At 34.2% G+C, this 23,465-nt stretch overlaps 1 protein-coding gene across 5 annotated transcripts in view; it reads left to right on the plus strand.

The window, feature by feature from the left end:
- The window catches only part of LOC122813988, a 558,403-nt gene that overhangs the window by 458,624 nt on the left and 76,314 nt on the right, over positions 1-23,465 (plus strand). For all 5 annotated transcript variants that reach the window (XM_044086560.1, XM_044086561.1, XM_044086562.1 and 2 more), the window contains one exon: positions 17,265-17,319. In XM_044086560.1, coding sequence (XP_043942495.1) covers positions 17,265-17,319 — 55 coding nt within the window. The remainder of the gene's footprint in view (positions 1-17,264; positions 17,320-23,465) is intronic.

The following is a 23,465-nucleotide window of genomic DNA, read 5'->3' on the forward strand; positions in this document are numbered from 1 at the left end:
AGACCTCTCAAACATTAAATTAATTATCTGTATAGATCTCTGTCAGACATTATATTTATTATCTGCTCAGACCTCTACGACATTATATTTATTATCTGCATAGATCTGGGAGACATTATATATTTTTTATTTGCACAGACCTCTCAAGACAGTATTTTTATTATCTGCTCAAACCTGTCAGACATATTTATTATCTGCTCAGACTACTCATACATTATATTTTTTGTCTTCTTAGACCTCTCAGATATTATATTTTTTAATTATCTGATCAGACCTCTCAGACATTATACTTATTATCTTGTCAGACCTCTCAAACATTATATATTTTTATCTGCTCAGACATATTTTTTATCTGCTTAGACCTCTCAGACATTATATTTATTATCTGCATAGACCTCTCAGACATTATATTTATCTGCTTAGACCTGTCAGACATTATATTTTTTATCTGCAGAGACCTTTTCAGAGATTATATATTTTATCTGCTCAGACCTCTCAGAAATTATATTTTTCATCTGCTCAGACCTCTCAGACATTAAATTGATTATCTGTATAGTTCTGTCAGACATTCTATTTATTATCTGCTGAGACCTCTCAGACATTATATTTATTATCTGCATAGATCTGGGAGACATTATATTTTTTTATTTGCACAGACCTCTCAGACAGTATATTTATTATCTGCCCAAACCTCTCAGATATTATATTTATTTTCTGCTCAGACTACTCATACATTATATTTTTTATCTGCTCAGACCTCTCAGACATTAGATTTATTATCTGCTAAGACCTCTCAGACATTATATTTTTTATCTGCTCAAAACTCTCAGACTTTATATTTTTTATCTGCATAGACCTCTCAGACATTATATTTATTATCTGGTCAAACTTCTCAGACATTATATTTTTTATCTCCATAGACCTCTCAGACATTGTATTTTTTATCTTCTCAGACCTCTCAGAAATAATATTTTTTATTTGCTCAGATATCTCAGACATTATATTTTTTATCTGCTCCGACCTCTCAGACATTATATTTATTATCTGCTCAGACCTCTCAGACATTATATTTTTTATTGGCTCAGACCTTTCAGACATTATATTTTTATCTGCTGAGACCTCTCAGACATTATGTTTTTATCTGCATAGACCTCTCGGACATTATATTTTTTTATCTGCTCAAACCTCTCAGACATTATACTTTTTTATCTGCATAGACCTCTCAGACATTATATTTTTATCTGCTCAGACATTTCAGACAGTATATTCTTTATCTGCTCAGACCTCTCAGACAGTATATTTATTATCTGCATAGACCTCTCAGACATTATATTTATTATCTGCATATACCTGTCAGACATCATATTTATTATCTGCTCAGACCTGTCGGACAGTATATTTTTATCTGCGTAGACCTCTCAGACATATTTTTTATATGCTCAGACATCTCAGACATTATATTTATTATCTGCTCAGACCTCTCAGGCATTATATTTTTATGTGCTCAGAATTCTCAGACATTATATTTTTGTCATAGACCTCTCAGACATTATGCTTTTTATCTGCATAGACTTCTCAGATATTATATTTTTAAACGCCAGACCTCTCAGAGATTATATTTTTATCTGCATAGACCTCTCAGACATTATATTGCTCAGACCTCTCAGACAGTATATTTTTATCGGCATACAACTCTCAGACATTATATTTATTATCTGAATAGACATCACAGACATTATATTTATTATCTGCATATTCTATTTTTTATCTGCCTAAACCTCTCAGTCATTATTTTTATTATCTGCATAGCTCTGTCAGACATTATATTTTTATCTGCTCATACCTCTCAGAAATTATATTTTTATCTGCATAGACCACACATACATTATATTTCTTATCTGCTCAGCCCTCTCAGACAGTATATTTCTTAGCTGCATAGACCTCTCAGCCATTATATTTTTTATCTGCGCAGACCACTCAGACATTATATTTATTACCTGCTAAGACCTCTCGGACATTATATTTTTTGTCTGCTCAAACCATTCAGACATTATATTTTTGATCTGCTCAGACCTCTGAGACATATTTTGTTATCAGCATAGATCTGTCCGACATTATATATTTTACCTGCATAGATCTGTCAGGCATTATATTTATTATTTGGACAGACCTCTCAGACATTATATTTATTATCTGCTCAGGCCTCTCAGACATTATATTTTTTATCTGCTCAGACCTCCCAGACATTATTTGTATTATTTGCTCAGACCTCTCAGACATTATATATTTTACCTGCATAGATCTGTCAGACATTATATTTATTATTTGGACAGACCTCTCAGACATTATATTTATTATCTGCTCAGACCTCTCAGACATTATATTTTTTATCTGCTCAGACCTCTCAGACGTTATATGTATTATTTGCTCAGACCTCTCAGACATTATATTTATTATCTGCATAGACCTTTCAGACATTATATTTTTTTCTGCTCAGACCTCTCAGACATTATATTTTTTATCTGCTCAGACCTCTCAGACATTATATTTTTTATCTGCATAGACCTCTCAGACATTATATTTATTATCTGCATAGACCTCTCAGAAGTTATATTTATCTGCTTAGACCTCTCAGACATTATATTTTTTTATCTGCATAGACCTTGTAGAGATTATATATTTTATCTGCTCAGACCGCTCAGAAGTTATATGTTTCATCTGCTCAGACCTCTCAGGCATTACATTTATTATATGTATAGATCTCTGTCAGACATTATATTTATTATCTGCTCAGACCTCTGTGACATTATATTTATTATCTGCATAGATCTGGGAGACATTGTATATTTTTTATTTGCACAGAACTCTCAGACAGTATATTTATTATCTGTTAAAACCTCTCAGACATTATATTTATTATCTGCTCAGACTACTCATACATTATATTTTTTATCTGCTTAGACCTCTCAGACATTATATGTTTTAATTATTTGCTCAGACCTCTCAGACATTATACTTATTTATCCTGTCAGACCTCTTAGACATTATATTTATTATCTGCTCAGACTTCTCAGACATTATATGTTTTATCTGCTCAGACCTCTCAGACATATTTTTATCTGCAGAGACCTCTCATACATTGTATTTTTTATCTGCTCAGACCTCTCAGACATTATATTTTTTATCTGCTCAGACATCTCAGACATTATATTTTTTATCAGCTCAGACCTCTCCGACATTATATTTATTATCTGCATAGACCTCTCAGACATTATATTTATCTGCTTAGACCTCTCAGACATTATATTTTTTCTCTGCACAGACCTTTCAGAGATTATAAATTTTATCTGCTCAGACCTCCCAGAAATTATATTTTTGATCTGCTCAAACCTCTCGGACATTAAATTTATTATCTTTATAGATCTGTCAGACATTATATTTATTATCTGCATAGATCTGGGAGACATTATATTTTTTTTATTTGCACAGACCTCCCAGACAGTATATTTATTATCTGCTCAAACCTCTCAGACATTATATTTATTTTCTGCTCAGACTACTCATACATTATATTTTTTATCTGCTCAGACCTCTCAGACATTATACTTATTATCTGCTTAGAACTCTCAGACATTATATTTATTATCTGCTAAGACCTCTCAGACATATTTTTTATCTGCTCAGACCTCTCAGACATTATATTTATTATCATCTCAGACATTATATTTTTTATCTGCTCAAACCTCTCAGACATTATACTTTTTATCTGCATAGACCTCTCAGACATATTTTTTATCTGCTCAGACCTCTCAGACATTATATTTATTATCTGGTCAGACTTGCCAGACATTATATTTTTTATCTGCATAGACCTATCAGACATTGTATTTTTTATCTGCTAAGACCTCTCAGACATTATATTTTATTATCTGCTCAGACCTCTCAGACATTATATCTATTATCTGCATAGATCTGGAAGGCATATTTTTTTATCTGCACAGACCTCTCAGTATATTTATTATCTGCTCAGACTTCACAGACATTATATTTTTTATCTGCTCAGACCTCTCAGAGATTATATTTTTTATCTGTTCAGACTTCTCAGAGATTAAATTTTTTATCTCCTCAGACCTCTCAAAAATTATATTTTTTATTTGCTCAGATATCTCAGACATTACATTTTTTATCTGCTCTGACCTCTTAGCCTTATATTTTTTATCTGCATAGACCTCTCAGACATATTTTTTATCTGCTCAGACCTTTCAGACATTATATTTCTTATCTGCTCAGACCTCTCAGACATTATATTTTTTATCTGCATAGACCTCTCAGACATTATATTTATTATCTGCTCAGACCTGTCAAACATTATATTTTTTATCTGCATAGACCTTTCAGAGATTATATATTTTATCTGCTCAGACCTCTCAGAAATTATATTTTTGATTTGCTCAGACCTCTCAGACATTAATTTTATTATCTGTATAGATCTGTCAGACATTATATTTATTATCTGCTCAGATCTCTGAGACATTATATTTATTATCTGCATAGATCTGGGAGACATTATATTTTTTTATTTGCACAGACCTCTCAGACAGTATATTTATTATCTGCTCAAACCTCTCAGACATTATATTTATTTTTTGCTCAGACTACTCATACATTATATTTTTCATCTGCTCAGACCTCTCAGACATTATATTTATTATCTGCATAGATCTCTGTCAGGCATTATAATTATTATCTGCTCAGACCTCTACGACATTATATTTATTATCTGCATAGATCTGGGAGACATTATATATTTTTTATTTGCACAGACCTCTCAAGACAGTATTTTTATTATCTGCTCAAACCTCTCAGACATTATATTTATTATCTGCTCAGACTACTCATACATTATATTTTTTGTCTGCTTAGACCTCTCAGATATTATATTTTTTTATCTGATCAGACCTCTCAGACATTATATTTATTATCTTGTCAGACCTCTCAAACATTATATATTTTTATCTGCTCAGACATATTTTTTATCTCCTCAGACCTCTCAGACATTATATTTATTATCTGCATAGACCTCTCAGACATTATATTTATCTGCTTAGAGCTGTCAGACATTATATTTTTTATCTGCAGAGACCTTTTCAGAGATTATATATTTTATCTGCTCAGACCTCTCAGAAATTATATTTTGATTTGCTCAGACCTCTCAGACATTAAATTTATTATCTGTATAGATCTGTCAGACATTATATTTATTATCTGCTCAGACCTCTGAGACATTATATTTATTATCTGCATAGATCTCGGAGACATTATATTTTTTTATTTGCACAGACCTCTCAGACAGTATATTTATTATCTGCTCAAACCTCTCAGACATTATATTTATTATCTGCTCAGACCTCTCAGACATTATATTTTTTATCTGCTCAGACCTCTCAGACATTATATTTATTATCTGCTAAGACCTCTCAGACATTATATTTTTTATCTGCTCAAACCTCTCAGACATTATATTTTTTATCTGCATAGACCTCTCAGACATATTTTTTATCTGCTTAGACCTCTCAGACATTATATTTATTATCTGGTCAAACTTCTCAAACATTATATTTTTTATCTGCATAGACCTCTCAGACATTGTATTTTTTATCTTCTCAGACCTCTCAGAAATTATATTTTTTATTTGCTCAGATATCTCAGACATATTTTTTATCTGCTCCGACCTCTCAGACATTATATTTTTTATCTGCATAGACCTCTCAGACATATTTTTTTATCTGCTCAGACTTCTCAGACATTGTATTTATTATCTGGTCAGACTTCTCAGACATTATATTTTTTATCTGCATAGACCTCTCAGACATTATGTTTTTATCTGCATAGACCTCTCGGACATTATATTTTTTTATCTGCATAGACCTCTCAGACATTATATTTTTAGCTGCTCAGACATTTCAGACAGTATATTCTTTATCTGCATAGACCTCTCAGACATTATATTTTTTATCTGCTCAGACATCTCAGACATTATATTTATTATCTGTTCAGTCCTCTCAGACAGTATATTTATTATCTGCATAGACCTCTCAGATATTATATTTTTTATCTGCATAGACCTCTTAGACATTATATTTATTATCTGCTCAGACCTCTCAGACAGTATATTTATTATCTGCATAGACCTCTCAGACATATTTTTTATCTGCTCACACATCTCAGACATTATATTTATTATCTGCTCAGACCTCTCAGGCATTATATTTTTATGTGCTCAGACCTCTCAGACATTATATTTGTTATCTGCATAGACCTCTCAGACATTATATTGCTCTGACCTCTCAGACATTATATTTATTATCTGCATAGACCTCTCAGACATTATATTTTTCATCTTCTCAGACCTCTCAGACATTATATTTTTTATCTGCATACAACTCTCAGACATTATATTTATTATCTGAATAGACATCACAGACATTATATTTATTATCTGCATATTCTATTTTTTATCTGCCTAAACCTCTCAGACATTATTTTTATTATCTGCATAGCTCTGTCAGACATTATATTTTTTATCTGCTCATACCTCTCAGAAATTATATTTTTTATCTGCATAGACCTCACAGACGTTATATTTCTTATCTGCGCAGACCTCTCAGACAGTATATTTATTAGCTGCATAGACCTCTCAGCCATTATATTTTTATCTGCACAGACCTCTCAAACATTATATTTATTATCTGCTCAGACCTTTCAGACATTATATTTTTTATCAGCATTGATCTGTAAACATTATATATTTTACCTGCATAGATCTGTCAGGCATTATATTTATTATCTGCTCAGACCTCTCAGACATTATATTTATTATCTGCTCAGACCTCTCAGACATTATATTTTTATCTGCTCAGACCTCTCAGACATTATATTTATTATTTGCTCAGACCTCTCAGACATTATATTTTTTATCTGCATAGATCTGTCAGACATTATATTTATTATTTTATCTGCTCAGACCTCTCAGACATTATATTTTTATCTGCTCAGACCTCTCAGACATTATATTTATTATCTGCATAGGCCTTTCAGACATTATATTTTTTATCTGCTCAGACCTCTCAGACATTATATTTTTTATCTGCTCAGACCTCTCAGACATTATATTTTTTATCTGCATAGACCTCTCAGACAGTATATTTATTATCTGTTCAAACCTCTCAGACATTATATTTATTATCTGCTCAGACTACTCATACATTATATTTTTTATCTGCTTAGACCTCTCAGACATTATATGTTTTAATTATTTGCTCAGACCTCTCAGACATTATACTTATTTATCCTGTCAGACCTCTCAGACATTATATTTATTATCTGCTCAGACCTCTCAGACATTATATGTTTTATCTGCTCAGACCTCACAGACATTATATTTTTTATCTGCTCAGACCTCTCAGACATTATATTTTTTTATCTGCTCAGACCTCTCCGACATTATATTTATTATCTGCATAGACCACTCAGACATTATATTTATCTGCTTAGACCTCTCAGACATTATATTTTTTATCTGCATAGACCTTTCAGAGATTATATATTTTATCTGCTCAGACCTCTCAGACATTATATTTATTATCTGCTCAGACCTCTCAGACATTAAATTTATTATCTGTATAGATATGTCAGACATTATATTTATTATCTGCTCAGACCTCTGAGACATTCTATTTGTTATCTGCATATATCTGGGAGACATTATATTTTTTTATTTTGACAGACCTCTCAGACAGTATATTTATTATCTGCTCAAACCTCTCAGACATTATATTTATTTTCTGCTCAGACTACTCATACATTATATTTTTCATCTGCTCAGACCTCTCAGACATTTTATTTATTGTCTGTATAGATCTCTGTCAGACATTATATTTATTATCTGCTCAGACCTCTACGACATTATATTTATTATCTGCATAGATCTGGGAGACATTATATATTTTTTATTTGCACAGACCTCTCAAGACAGTATTTTTATTATCTGCTCAAACCTGTCAGACATATTTATTATCTGCTCAGACTACTCATACATTATATTTTTTGTCTTCTTAGACCTCTCAGATATTACATTTTTTAATTATCTGATCAGACCTCTCAGACATTATACTTATTATGTTGTCAGACCTCTCAAACATTATATATTTTTATCTGCTCAGACATATTTTTTATCTGCTCAGACCTCTCAGACATTATATTTATTATCTGCATAGACCTCTCAGACATTATATTTATTTGCTTAGACCTGTCAGACATTATATTTTTTATCTGCAGAGACCTTTTCAGAGATTATATATTTTATCTGCTCAGACCTCTCGGAAATTATATTTTTCATCTGCTCAGACCTCTCAGACATTAAATTGACTATCTGTATAGTTCTGTCAGACATTCTATTTATTATCTGCTCAGACATCTCAGACATTATATTTATTATCTGCTCAGACCTCTCAGGCATTATATTTTTATGTGCTCAGAATTCTCAGACATTATATTTTTGTCATAGACCTCTCAGACATTATGCTTTTTATCTGCATAGACTTCTCAGATATTATATTTTTTAAACGCTCAGACCTCTCAGACATTATATTTTTTATCTGCATAGACCTCTCAGACATTATATTGCTCAGACCTCTCAGACAGTATATTTTTTATCTGCATACAACTCTGACATTATATTTATTATCTGAATAGACATCACAGACATTATATTTATTATCTGCATATTCTATTTTTTATCTGCCTAAACCTCTCAGACATTATTTTTATTATCTGCATAGCTCTGTCAGACATTATATTTTTTATCTGCTCATACCTCTCAGAAATTATATGTTTTATCTGCATAGACCACACAGACATTATATTTCTTATCTGCTCAGCCCTCTCAGACAGTATATTTCTTAGCTGCATAGACCTCTCAGCCATTATATTTTTTATCTGCGCAGACCAATCGGACATTATATTTATTATCTGCTAAGACCTCTCGGACATTATATTTTTTGTCTCCTCAAACCATTCAGACATTATATTTTTGATCGGCTCAGACCTCTCAGACATTATGTGTATTATTTGCTCAGACCTCTCAGACATTATATATTTTACCTTCATAGATCTGTCAGACATTATATTTATTATTTGGACAGACCTCTCAGACATTATATTTATTATCTGCTCAGACCTCTCAGACATTATATTTTTTTATCTGCTCAGACCTCTCAGACGTTATATGTATTATTTGCTCAGACCTCTCAGACATTATATTTATTATCTGCATAGACCTTTCAGACATTATATTTTTTTCTGCTCAGACCTCTCAGACATTATATTTTTTATCTGCTGAGACCTCTCAGACATTATATTTTTTATCTGCATAGACCTCTCAGACATTATATTTATTATCTGCATAGACCTCTCAGAAGTTATATTTATCTGCTTAGACCTCTCAGACATTATATTTTTTTATCTGCATAGACCTTGTAGAGATTATATATTTTATCTGCTCAGACCGCTCAGAAGTTATATGTTTCATCTGCTCAGACCTCTCAGGCATTACATTTATTATATGTATAGATCTCTGTCAGACATTATATTTATTATCTGCTCAGACCTCTGTGACATTATATTTATTATCTGCATAGATCTGGGAGACATTGTATATTTTTTATTTGCACAGAACTCTCAGACAGTATATTTATTATCTGTTCAAACCTCTCAGACATTATATTTATTATCTGCTCAGACTACTCATACATTATATTTTTTATCTGCTTAGACCTCTCAGACATTATATGTTTTAATTATTTGCTCAGACCTCTCAGACATTATACTTATTTATCCTGTCAGACCTCTCAGACATTATATTTATTATCTGCTCAGACCTCTCAGACATTATATGTTTTATCTGCTCAGACCTCTCAGACATTATATTTTTATCTGCAGAGACCTCTCATACATTGTATTTTTTATCTGCTCAGACCTCTCAGACATTATATTTTTTATCTGCTCAGACATCTCAGACATTATATTTTATATCTGCTCAGACCTCTCCGACATTATATTTATTATCTGCATAGACCTCTCAGACATTATATTTATCTGCTTAGACCTCTCAGACATTATATTTTTTATCTGCATAGACCTTTCAGAGATTATATATTTTATCTGCTCAGACCTCTCAGAAATTATATTTTTGATCTGCTCAAACCTCTCAGACATTAAATTTATTATCTTTATAGATCTGTCAGACATTATATTTATTATCTGCTCAGACCTCTGAGACATTATATTTATTATCTGCATAGATCTCGGAGACATTATATTTTTTTATTTGCACAGACCTCTCAGACAGTATATTTATTATCTGCTCAAACCTCTCAGACATTATATTTATTTTCTGCTCAGACTACTCATACATTATATTTTTTATCTGCTCAGACCTCTCAGACATTGTACTTATTATCTGCTCAGACCTCTCAGACATTATATTTATTATCTGCTAAGACCTCTCAGACATTATATTTTTTATCTGCTCAAACCTCTCAGACATTATATTTTTTATCTGCATAGACCTCTCAGACATATTTTTTATCTGCTCAGACCTCTCAGACATTATATTTATTATCTTCTCAGACATTATATTTTTTATGTGCTCAGACCTCTCAGACATTATATTTATTATCTGGTCAGACTTCCCAGACATTATATTTTTTATCTGCATAGACCTATCAGACATTGTATTTTTTATCTGCTAAGACCTCTCAGACATTATATTTTATTATCTGCTCAGACCTCTCAGACATTATATCTATTATCTGCATAGATCTGGAAGGCATATTTTTTTATCTGCACAGACCTCTCAGTATATTTATTATCTGCTCAGACTTCACAGACATTATATTTTTTATCTGCTCAGACCTCTCAGAGATTATATTTTTTATCTGTTCAGACTTCTCAGAGATTAAATTTTTTATCTCCTCAGACCTCTCAAAAATTATATTTTTTATTTGCTCAGATATCTCAGACATTATATTTTTTATCTGCTCTGACCACTCAGCCTTATATTTTTTATCTGCTCAGACCTCTCAGACATTATATTTTTTATCTGCATAGACCTCTCAGACATTATATTTATTATCTGCTCAGACCTCTCAGACATTATATTTTTTATTTGCATAGACCTCTCAGACATTGTTTTTATCTGCATAGACCTCTCAGACATTATATTTTTTATCTGCTTAGACCTCTCAGACATTATATTTTTTATCTGCATAGACCTCTCAGAGATTATATTTTTTATCTGCTGAGACTTTTCAGACATTATATTTTTTATCTACTCGGACCTCTCAGACATTATATTTTTTATCTGCTCGGACCTCTCAGACATTATATTTTTTATCTGCTCGGACCTCTCAGACATTATATTTTTTATCTGCTCAGTTCACCCAGACATTATATTTATTATCTGCTCAGACTTCCCAGACATTACATTTTTTATCTGAATAGACCTCTCAGACATATTTTTTATCTGCTCAGCTCTCCCAGACATTATATTTATTATCTGCTCAGACCTCTCAGACATTATATTTATTATTTGCATAGATCTGGGAGACATTATATATTTTTTTATCTGCACAGACCTCTCAGACAGTATATTTATTATGTACTCAGACCTCTCAGACATGATATTTTTTATCTGCTCGGACCTCTGAGGCATTATATTTTTTATCTGCTCGGACCTCTCCGACATTATATTTTTTATCCACTCAGACCTCTCAGAGATTATATGTATTAATTGCTCAGACTTCTCAGACATTATATTTTTTTATCTGCTCAGACCTCTCAGACATTATATTTATTATCTGCTCAGACCTCTCAGAAATTATATTTATTATCTGCATAGATCTGTCAGACATTACATTTATTATCTGTTCAGACCTCTCAGACATTATATTTTTATCTGCATAGATCTGTCAGACATTATATTTTTTATCTGCTCAGACCTGTCAGACATTATATTTTTTATTGGCTCAGACCTTTCAGACATTATATTTTTATCTGCTGAGACCTCTCAAAAATTATGTTTTTATCTGCTCAGACCTCTCAGACATTATATTTTTTATCTGCTCAGACCTCTCAGACATTATATTTTTTATCTGCTCAGATGTCTCAGACATTATATTTATTATCTGCTCAGACCTCTCAGACATTATATTTTTATCTGCATAGACCTGTCAAATATTATATTTTTTATCTGCTAGACCAAGGAACAATCGCAAACCAAAGAAAAAACAAAAAATAGCGAATATAAACTGGAGCAAAAAACAAAGAAAACCAAATTTAATATGAGCGCTTTCGGAGAAGACGATGCTTCTCCTTCATCAGATACATAGAAAACAAGACTTTCATGTGCTTTTATAATAGAGCGTCATCTCAATTAATTAATTTAAACAATCATATGATTCATTCATTAAAAGGGGAATATACATTAAAAATGACTGATAAAACGCATATCATAAATAATTATCAGAGTTTCATAAAACTATTATACTAATCCAAAGATAAAAAAATATAAAGAAATTATAAAAATGTATGCAACTAAGAAAAATTGTACACAACTATAAAAAGCTAAAAGGTAATATAAAATGTTCTAAAAAAGGAGGAAATATGCCTAGGTATTTTGTATTGCTGTTAGCGCTTCAAAATTTATAACAATAAACTATGCAATCACTACCTCTTCAAGGCTAAAAATTTAAGAAAACATTTGACTAAAATATATTCATTAAGGCCTGGGAATACATATGCTGCTGTCCTAATTTGCCAGTATAGCTCTTCCATTTCTAATTTGATCTGCCATGGGCCACCTCTTTCGTCCTGTACTACTTGTTTAAGTATTTATTATCTGCTCAGACCTCTCAGACATTATATTTATTATCTGCTCAGACCTCTCAGACATTATATTTTTATCTGCTCAGACCTCTCAGACATTATATTTATTATCTGCTCTGACCTCTCAGACATTATATTTATTATCTGCTCAGACCTCTCAGACATTATATTTTTTATCTGCTTCGACCTCTCAGACATTATATTTTTTATCTGCTCAGACCTCTCAGACATTATATATTTTATCTGCTCCGACCTCTCAGACATTATATTTATTATCTGCTCAGACCTCTTAGACATTATATTTATTATCTGCTCAGACCTCTCAGACATTATATTTATTATCTGCATAGACCTCTCAGACATTATATTTATTATCTGCTCAGACCTCTCAGACATTATATTTATTATCTGCTCTGACCTCTTAGACATTATATTTATTATCTGCTCAGACCTCTCAGACATTATATTTATTATCTGCATAGACCTCTCAGACATTATATTTTTTATCTGCTCAGACCTCTCAGACATTATATGTATTATTTGCTCAGACCTCTCAGACATTATATTTTTTATCTGCTCAGACCTCTCAGACATTATATGTATTATTTGCTCAGACCTCTCAGACATTATATTTTTTATCTGCTCAGACCTCTCAGACATTATATGTATTATTTGCTCAGACCTCTCAGACATTATATTTATTATCTGCCCAGACCTCTCAGACATTATATGTATTATCTGCTCAGACCTCTCAGACATTATATTTTTTATCTGCTCAGACCTCTCAGACATTATATGTATTATTTGCTCAGACCTCTCAGACATGATATGTATTATCTGCTCAGACCTCTCAGACATTATATGTATTATCTGCTCAGACCTCTCAGACATTATATTTTTTATCTGCTCAGACCTCTCAGACATTATATTTATTATCTGCTCAGACCTCTCAGACATTATATTTTTTATCTGCTCAGACCTCTCAGACATTATATTTTTTATCTGCTCAGACCTCTCAGACATTATATTTATTATCTGCTCAGACCTCTCAGACATTATATTTTTTATCTGCTCAGACCTCTCAGACATTATATTTTTTATCTGCTCAGACCTCTCAGACATTATATTTTTTATCTGCTCAGACCTCTCAGACATTATATTTTTATCTGCTCAGACCTCTCAGACATTATATTTTTTATTTGCTCAGACCTTTCAGACATTATATTTTTTATTTGCTCAGACCTCTCAGACATTATATTTTTTATCTGCTCAGACCTCTCAGACATTATATGTATTATTTGCTCAGACCTCTCAGACATTATATGTATTATCTGCTCAGACCTCTCAGACATTATATTTTTTATCTGCTCAGACCTCTCAGACATTATATTTATTATCTGCTCAGACCTCTCAGACATTATATTTTTTATCTGCTCAGACCTCTCAGACATTATATTTTTTATCTGCTCAGACCTCTCAGACATTATATTTATTATCTGCTCAGACCTCTCAGACATTATATTTTTATCTGCTCAGACCTCTCAGACATTATATTTTTTATCTGCTCAGACCTCTCCGACATTATATTTTTTATCTGCTCAGATCTCTCAGACATTATATTTTTTATCTGCTTAGACCTCTCAGACATTATATTTTTTATCTGCTCAGACCTCTCAGACATTATATTTTTTATTTGCTCAGACCTCTCAGACATTATATTTTTTATCTGCTCAGACCTCTCAGACATTATATGTATTATTTGCTCAGACCTCTCAGACAGTATTTATGCTCACAGTGCTTCCATCTTCAACACATAAATTGTGTTCATTTTAAAAGTTTACAACTAATATTTTGTAGAGTCCCAACATCCACAGGTTTTATATATGCTGTATTCTACATTTATTTATCTTTACTGACCATACGGGTAGAACTAATGTGCATACAATGGTTTAAACGCATGTCTCTGGAAGCAGTGATGAGAACAAGCATAAACGTAATCTGAGTTGCAGGATAAAAATAAGTCTTAGACAAAGACAGGTGATCAGTACTTACACTGGCTCACCTGCTGCTTTGCATGGACAGAGATAAGTTGTATTAATTACCTTGCTTCTCTTTACACATCTCCTGTGTCCCGTGCTTGCTAGTAGTCTTCTGTGCTTATACGTTTCACCTTTTCCTGTCTCACGGGTGACTGCTGGTCTTTTTGTTATTATTACCATTGCTGCTGCTGCTACTATTATTATTATTATTATTATTACTATTATTATTACTATTATTATTATTATTATTACTATTATTATTATTATTATTATTATTATTATTATTATTATTATTACTATTATTATTATTATTATTATTATTATTACTATTATCATTATTACTATTATTATTATTATTATTATTTTATTATTATTATTATTATTTTTATTTTTATTATTATCTTTTCCTTCCCTGTAACTACTTTTTCTGACCACAAGTGATTGACAGATTGTTTAAAGTAGCTCACACAATTCTGCTATTATGCAGAAACATTATTTTGTATTTCTGTCTGGTTTTATTTCTCTGCTGTAAGTGCAGGTATGAATGACTGCCTTTGCACGTTGTATGTATTTATTTATTTACTTTTAGACATTTAATTGAAATGACCCTTTTAATAGGCCCTTTTCGGTCATAATCAGGGCCTCAAGGGTCCTGTAAATTTAATATATCTAGACATATCTGTGTAATCATCCAGCTTATTTTTCTGAAGTGGAATGAAACTAGAACTTCCAGAGAGAAGCCCTGTGGACCCAGAAAAAACATATAAAACTCCACAAAGGCAGTAACCAGAGATCAGGGCTAAACCTGACTTGAGAAGCAGAACATTTAATAACTAAGGCCATTTTAGGCAATATGTTAACCTTCAGCAGTGTCTCAGTCATTAAAATCGCAGTTAGCAATAGTTATGGGTGTGCTGCAAAGAGCACCACAGTAACTGCAGTTATTAAGTATATTTCCTTGAACAAACTGAATTTTATTATGAGAACTTACCTAGAAGCTCAGAATAGATTTTATTATTAATTTCAGGATGTTTCATGTTCTACAGCTCTTTGAGTAAACAGTCAAAAGAAGCAGTGTTATTTTTCTCAGATCTATTTATGTTACATTATGTGGGGGCTTTTTCTAAGCTGACAACAAGATAAACAAAAAAAACTTTCCATGTCATGTGCAAAACTATTTCTTCCACTAAGCTTCCTTAGCATGGTATGTGTCTAGAGGATTTCATCTTACTCCGTTCATTCATGTTTTGGTTTTGCTTAACCTGTTCAGAAATAAAAAGCTGCATTTGTTTCATGAAAAGCTGTATTCGTTTCATAAAAGCTGGAGTGCACTGCTGTGAAGCAGACAAGAAGTTTAATTCTAAAAACAGTATCTATGAACTGCCCCCCCACCACACACACACACACACACACACACACAACCCATTAAAAGAGAATAGCAGTAGTTTAAAGGCAGTGGGATGTTAACTGGCAGACTTGGGTTTGAATCCCAATGGCCTGCATCTGCGTACAGATGACCCTTTTCAAGTTGCGTTCATTTCCTTGTGTTCCTAGGCCACAGCAAGAAACCAGATTTAGCTAAACATACCTTTCATGGCTAAAATAATAGACATCTACTTTATTTCATGATAACTGCATACTGTGAATTAAATGTTATGACACCAGCTCCAGAAAATCCCAGAAATCTGCCATTATCTTAAATGCTAAATTCAGACATTATATCAGTTAATGTAGATTTCTAAAAAGAGCAGCCTACTCAAACTAAATATTTCAACAATTTGATGATGATCTGGGCATGTCATAAAACAACAGTGATATTTTGTATTTATTTTACTTTTCTTGACTGGGTAGTCCCAATAGACAAAATGGTATAGCATATTTTCAGGGGAAGTCTGAGGGGGTATTCACACTCACCAGGGGAATATTGGATTAGATAGTGGTGCAGTTCCCCTACTCTTATTAGCAAACACCACTGGGTGTTTTTCATGCTCCCAAATCATGAGATACCACCAACAAAGGCTGATGGGATCTCCGTTTAATGTTTCATCCAAGAGACAGCTATCATTGCCATATACAACTGTTCAGAATGCCTCACTTGCTAGCTTTTACAAAACCCTGCAGAGGAATAACCAAGTGCAAGCATATAATGAAGCAAGACTGAGTTCTAGAAGCTTCCTAACTGATGAGATATCACCTTAAGGAAAACGTGTTGTGATGGAGATTTGTGAAGTCTGTTTTGATTCTGGAACTTTCTAACTTGTACTCTTTATTCCCCCACAGCGTGTGATCCAAGTGACAATGAAGCGGAGAATCAGGACCCCAATGATGGCTACATGTGAGTTTTGTTTTCATTTATTTCTTATCAAGAGTGACACCAAGCAGAAGTAAAAATGCTTTGTTTTACTTACTGTTAGAGAAACTTGACAGCATCAGGAATCAGAACTGACAGAAGTTGTGACTAAAATTTATAATTAAAATAAGCATTTTGTCCATGTTCTGTGATCGCCATATTGGCATCATCAGCCAGGGCTCCAGTAGGTATCCTGCATCACCTGAAACAATGGCAGCATATCAGTGGAATGACGTGTACATATTGCCATTGGCTTTAAATATGTCTGGTTGGGTCTACTTCAAATGCGTGAAGTTGCAGAACATCGAGCCACACATCATTGAGGACGAGATGATCGATGTTCTACAACATCGAACATGAAAGTAGACTAAATTAAAAAAAATAAAATCTCTGGTTGTAAGTTTTTGCAGGGGGGGGGTAAGCCCCCGTACTCCTCCCACACCTCCCCGCTACTTAAATATACCAATGTTGAGATCACACTACAGTTAAAGGAACGGTAAATGTCCCATTCCATGCCATTCTCTTCACTGTAGTATGATCTCAGGGTTAATATATTTTAGTAACAGGGGGTGTAGGGGGCCCCCCCAGCAAAAATGTGAAATAAGTTTTCACGTTTTAGTTTTTTTTTGAGTTTGATATTGCAGAACTTCGATCCTCTGGTCCTTGATGATTAGAGGTTCGATGTTCTGCAATTTCGATACTCTGAAGGGGACTCATCTGGTTATGTCAGTGTCTGCACTTACGAATTAGGTGATCCTCAGGAATTTCAGTACATAAGAGGTCAAGAAATAAATGACTTGTATGCCTCATGTGGGAATCATATGCATTGCCAGGGTGCTAAGCAGACACATTTGTATCAATCCCTGTGCATTGCACACTTCCTGGTAGTTGATAAAATTGTAGCTATTTCTTTTGAAAAATAAGGTCCACAGACACCAGAGTGTTTTTTTACTGTAACAAGTATGTGCAATCTATAGCACCCTTCACTTTAGGGAGATGGGTGATGTCATAGAAGTCACCGGTGGGTGGCTGTCTTCCCTTGTGTGCTGGAGGGATTGGTTATACTCATTCACATGTAAATGCAGAGCATCAATAAATGTGTTAAGTATTCCACAGAGGGTTGCATGTGATATGAACGATGGGACCTCTGCTCGTCTCTGGAAGGTCTTGGTAGCAGATATAGTAAGTGATACCATGTAGCTTAGTGTCCACTAGTGTAGGAAGTTTACGCATTCCTCCTGACCCTCTTTGTGGACAATATATATCCACCAATGTCTCTAAAACATCACTGTCCAGTCAAATAGTGGGAATATACTACTGGTACCGTTTTCATTAATGCCATGTGCTGCCGTGTCATGTAACGTGGTGAGAGGTAGTGGTGCTTGTAAACAATGAGTGCTGGAGCATGAATACTGCTGGTCTCAGTACCTCTTTTTGTTATAGATCTGCAAATATGAGGCAAAGACTCTCAGTACTGAACCATAGCCAGCTCATCTCTCACCCTGTGCAGAACCCCAACTGATACCCCCCACAACTCAAAGTTGAGAATACAAAATGCTATTTTCTAGTTGAAGAGCAATAAAAATCTCTTGACCTACAGCAAGCTGCTTATTAAAGCTGTAGCAAGCAGCTTCCTACCATACACTCACCTGACACTAAGCATTTCCTCACTTCAGCTGAACAGTAAATGCAGTGTTGGCATTCATTTATGTAGCTGCAATATCCTCATGGCTTCATAAATCCCTGCTGCGACTGCAATCCTGTGTCACTGGCATCCACAGATTGTGCTATCTGACAGCTTGCACCTGGGGCAGCCGCCCCCTTCACCACATCCTATTTATGGCTCTGCACAAATTCCTGTGTGCTTTTCCTCTCATAGTGACATTCAAATTGTTGAGTACATTCAGGAGCCTGCATCCTTGAATCCTGACTCGTTGTGTACTCAGTAGACAGTGCAGGTTTTTTTTGAATGTCATTATAAAGTCATTTCCATACTTCTGTTCCTGTGCTGGTTTCCTCACTGCTTAGTTGAACTAGCAGATACTATGAATTGCAATATGCTAGTTCATGGCAGCTTCTCACACAGCAGCATGCCGCGTAGAATGCATATTTATTAGGAATACAATGCATGGTGTCAGAGTAGAGAAATATCTGCATCAATGAAGTCATGTGTTTGTTTTTGAGAGTTAACATGTTTGGAAGTACAGAAGTGTAATTCAGAGTGGAAATCTACTCTTAATCTAACCACTGGGGATTCTGTCACTCAAACACAAGTTAAAAGAAAGCAGGATGCTTTGGCTCTGGAAAGTCAGTTTGTTCCTTGTCTGAGTGTATTAGTTGTGTAGCCCGGAAAGGTAGAGTGTGCCATTCTACTGCCGTGTCACTGAATGTAACCGCATGTATCAATGGATTTCTGGAGAAGGAGAAAGAAAACAGCAGCAAACGATAAATTTAGGAATTGCTGTGGCTATTAAAGGACTAGTCTGCCATTCCACAAATAAAAGAAGTTCAGGGTAAAGCAGCAAGTAGTGGAGAACTTCTCACTTTGCTAACACAGACATATTGCACATGACCCCTGGATGTGTGCCTACTAAATTAAAAATATAAAGTGCAATTGCTGATAACTCTAAAATATTTGCTGTGCACTTCCACTCACAAACGTTAGGCAAGAAAAGACACATTTTCAGGAAGAATGAACCTAGCTGAAAGGAATTATCTTTAAACATGGGTGGCACAGTGGTGCAGCGGTTAATGTTGTCACCTCACAGCAAGAGGTTCTCTGATCAGATTCTCGGCTGGGGTGCCTTCTGTGTGGAGTTTGCATGTTCTCCCTGTGTTCGCGTGGGTTTCCTCCCACATTCCAAAGACATGCATCTGGAGCATTTCTCCCTGGGCCTGTGCTGAAAACAGGCTCTGTGGAACCTAGTCGGACTTTCCCGGTCAACAAATGTTAAATAAATAAATAAATAAAATAAATATTCATTAGTTCAAGAATAGTCAAACAATATTTATTTCCTACAGAGTGTTAAATGTCAAAAATGCTTGAGACTTCCACTGCAGTGGGTGACTGAATGCTGTAACCATAGCAATGTTATACAGTCTTCAGATTTGTAAATTAACTGCAATTTAGTATGCTAGCATCAAATAACTGCTGGAATACACTGAAGATGTTGCATGTGGGCCCAATCCATTGGCAAAGAGGCATACATCTCAGCTGTCCCTGATTCTCCAGAATGTCCCTGATTTTGCCTCATATTTTTGCCCTATCCCCATATTTTTTTATTTTTTTGATAAATAATCAAAGATTATATTCAGTCAATAATGCCAGACATTAGAATTTCATATTTCTTGCCATTTAGAAAGTACATATTGATGTAAAACCCATTGTTGTATTAACTCTTAAGTGAATTACAGTAATATTTTTAAAAAAATAGCCATGATTTTAGGCCTTTGCTCCCATTAATTTTTGCTTTGTCTAGATTTATTTAACAAAGAAGTTGTGAGGTACGCACAGAGAGATGAAGCCATGATTGTGACCCAGAGGATCTGTGTTCTTATGGCAGCAAGGGCACCAAAGGGGATGGACCATGTAGGATGAATGTGAGTGACCAGTGTTAGCTCACCAATCTCAGTGGAAGGAAGTATCTCTGGTTGCCCCTTGCCTGACACTTAGACAAGGCACTAGGTGTTGCACTCACATGGACGAACCTACTGAATACTGCCACGATGGGTGTGGTTCTAGCTGCTAAAGATGTTATGCATGTACAGGGGAAGGGAAATCATGTTTGTTCATATGTTTCACAGTGAGTGCAACAATTATATTTCTCAAGGGAGCTACCATGAGAATTGGAACTCTGGAGGTTGGGTATGAACTCCACAGGATTAGGCAGATTGGCTCATAGCCTACCTGGTTGAGATCATTCCTCAATATGATATAATCTGAAATTTGGTTTACAGTCGGTTTCCATGCAGTCTCTAATTAGACAATATGTTGTGGTCATCATAGTGACATGCAAACAAACTTCAAGAAAGTGCTTTAAACAAAACAATTCAGATAACAACAGTGAATATTACAAAATAATAAGGCAAATGAAATGGATTTAACTGTATCTTAGTTGAAAATAAATGTTAAGAGAAGTGAAAGAGATGTGGTCAAAATGGAGACTATGTAGAGATGTGCAGAAGAGAGAATAACAGACAGACAAAAATGTGTAAGAAACACATGATAGGTGTTACATCATTATCTGTGACCAAAAGAGAGGAAAAGTTAATGAATTTGCATGATTCATAGGAGTTACAAAACAAATTTGTGCCCTGCCAGTATCCACCACCAGGCTGTGTCCATTTTCTGAAGAAGGGCTAGGTCAATCACTCCCAAGATAAATTTGTGGATGGCCATCCAATTATTCAAGTTCTGTTTGAAGGATGATAACGAAATGCACTACTTAACCTGCAAGAAAAATTTGTTCCAGAGGTGGAGGGAGGTGCTGCATAATGAATCCACCTTTCTGTCATGTTTTGTTTATCTCTTGGTGAAGATTTAGTTCCCTGGTCCTAGTGTTTGTTGAGCTATTAGACTTTAGGAGATAAATAAGATTGAGTTCAACAGCATCTCTAGTGGCATTGTAAAAAAGGCCCCAATCAAATCTCAAGAATTCATAAAGTATTGAGTAATGGGATAGAGATACAGGCCTCTCTTGATAGCTCAGGGTCTTTAAGCATGTTATCTTCTCAGTTAGGAACCCTTGGAGCTTCTCTGGTTGTTTGATCTCTATAGTGTAGTCCATCTGAAAGGAGGCATGGCACTCAATGATTAGTCTAATGAATACAAAAAATAAAGGGGATGATGGCTTCTTTGGATCTGGATGATATACCATCGGCTATCAGTTGTACTATGTAGAAGGACTTTCTGACTACAGTTACTGTGTGGTAATCCAAGGAGGGGGAATGGTCTATATTCTTACTGTGTAGCAGAGTGCTCTCTGTACTATATGGTGAGGGGAGGGGTTGGTTGCCAAATGCACTGATACTACTTGGGCTCATTTTCAGTATATTAGATATTTACTAGGTTACGTTGTTTTTGAAGGCTACATGTGTCAGAAGGGGTCTCAATAATAATAATATCCAAGTTGCAGGCATCTGCAAACTTAATTAGCTAGAATCCTGGCTCCCTGTTTGCAGACCAGAGAAATTAACACTGAAAAGCAGGGGTCCCAACACTGAGCCCAGCGGGAGGAGTCCATTGGTTACCTTTATGCTCTCAAATGAAACACCTTCCAAATCAGCTCAATAGATTCTATCTTTTAACCAGTTTACTATCCATCTTGCAATATTGCATATAATTTTAAATCATTTAGCTTCCTTAATATGTCCACACGGGTATAGCATCAAACACAAGCACCTTAGCGAGATCAATAAACACTCTGTGTAGACCATGATCAATTTCTGTAGTGTAAGTGACCCTCTCAAAGAAGTTAACTAAAAGTTAGTAGGTAGACTCTCCCATTTATGAAGTCAAACTGTTGAGGGCCATGCCCAATATGATTTTTGATATCATAATTGATGAGGACAGTCTCCTAGCTAAATAAAACTGCCATCATTATACATTACCCGAGAAAGCACACTGGCTTTCTATTATATCCAGCTGGCTGGAACTCCCCTACCATCTCTCATTCTCCCAACTAACTACAGTGCACAAAATAATCTACAGACCCAAAGACTGTCCTACTCTCTCCATTCTACTTGCCAAATATCAACCCAACAAGCAACTAAGTTCTGAAAATCATCTACTTCTAAAAGTAGAAAAGCCCACCTTATCTGCTGGTCAACTCCTCTACTCCTTCAGCGTCACCAAACTATGGAACTCACTTCCTCCTTCTATAAGAAACACAGGCAGCACCACCACCTTCAAACAAATGCTGAAAAATCATCTCAACTCTTCCTGGCTGTGTACCTGCTCTGTAACCTAACCTCTTCCTTCTCCTTGTATGATAACTAAACTCCTGTGCTTTTTACTACTAGTGACTGGTGATATTTTCTCCATATTTATTATTTTTTTCTTTCATCACTTGTTGATACTGGTACAATAATGCTGATTAATTTATCTCCGTTTTTACCACTATGAATTAATC

The sequence above is a fragment of the Protopterus annectens genome, chromosome 10.part0 (genome assembly GCF_019279795.1).
Source record: "Protopterus annectens isolate FY-2018-M chromosome 10.part0, PAN1.0, whole genome shotgun sequence".
NCBI classification, from domain to species: Eukaryota; Metazoa; Chordata; order Ceratodontiformes; family Protopteridae; genus Protopterus; species Protopterus annectens.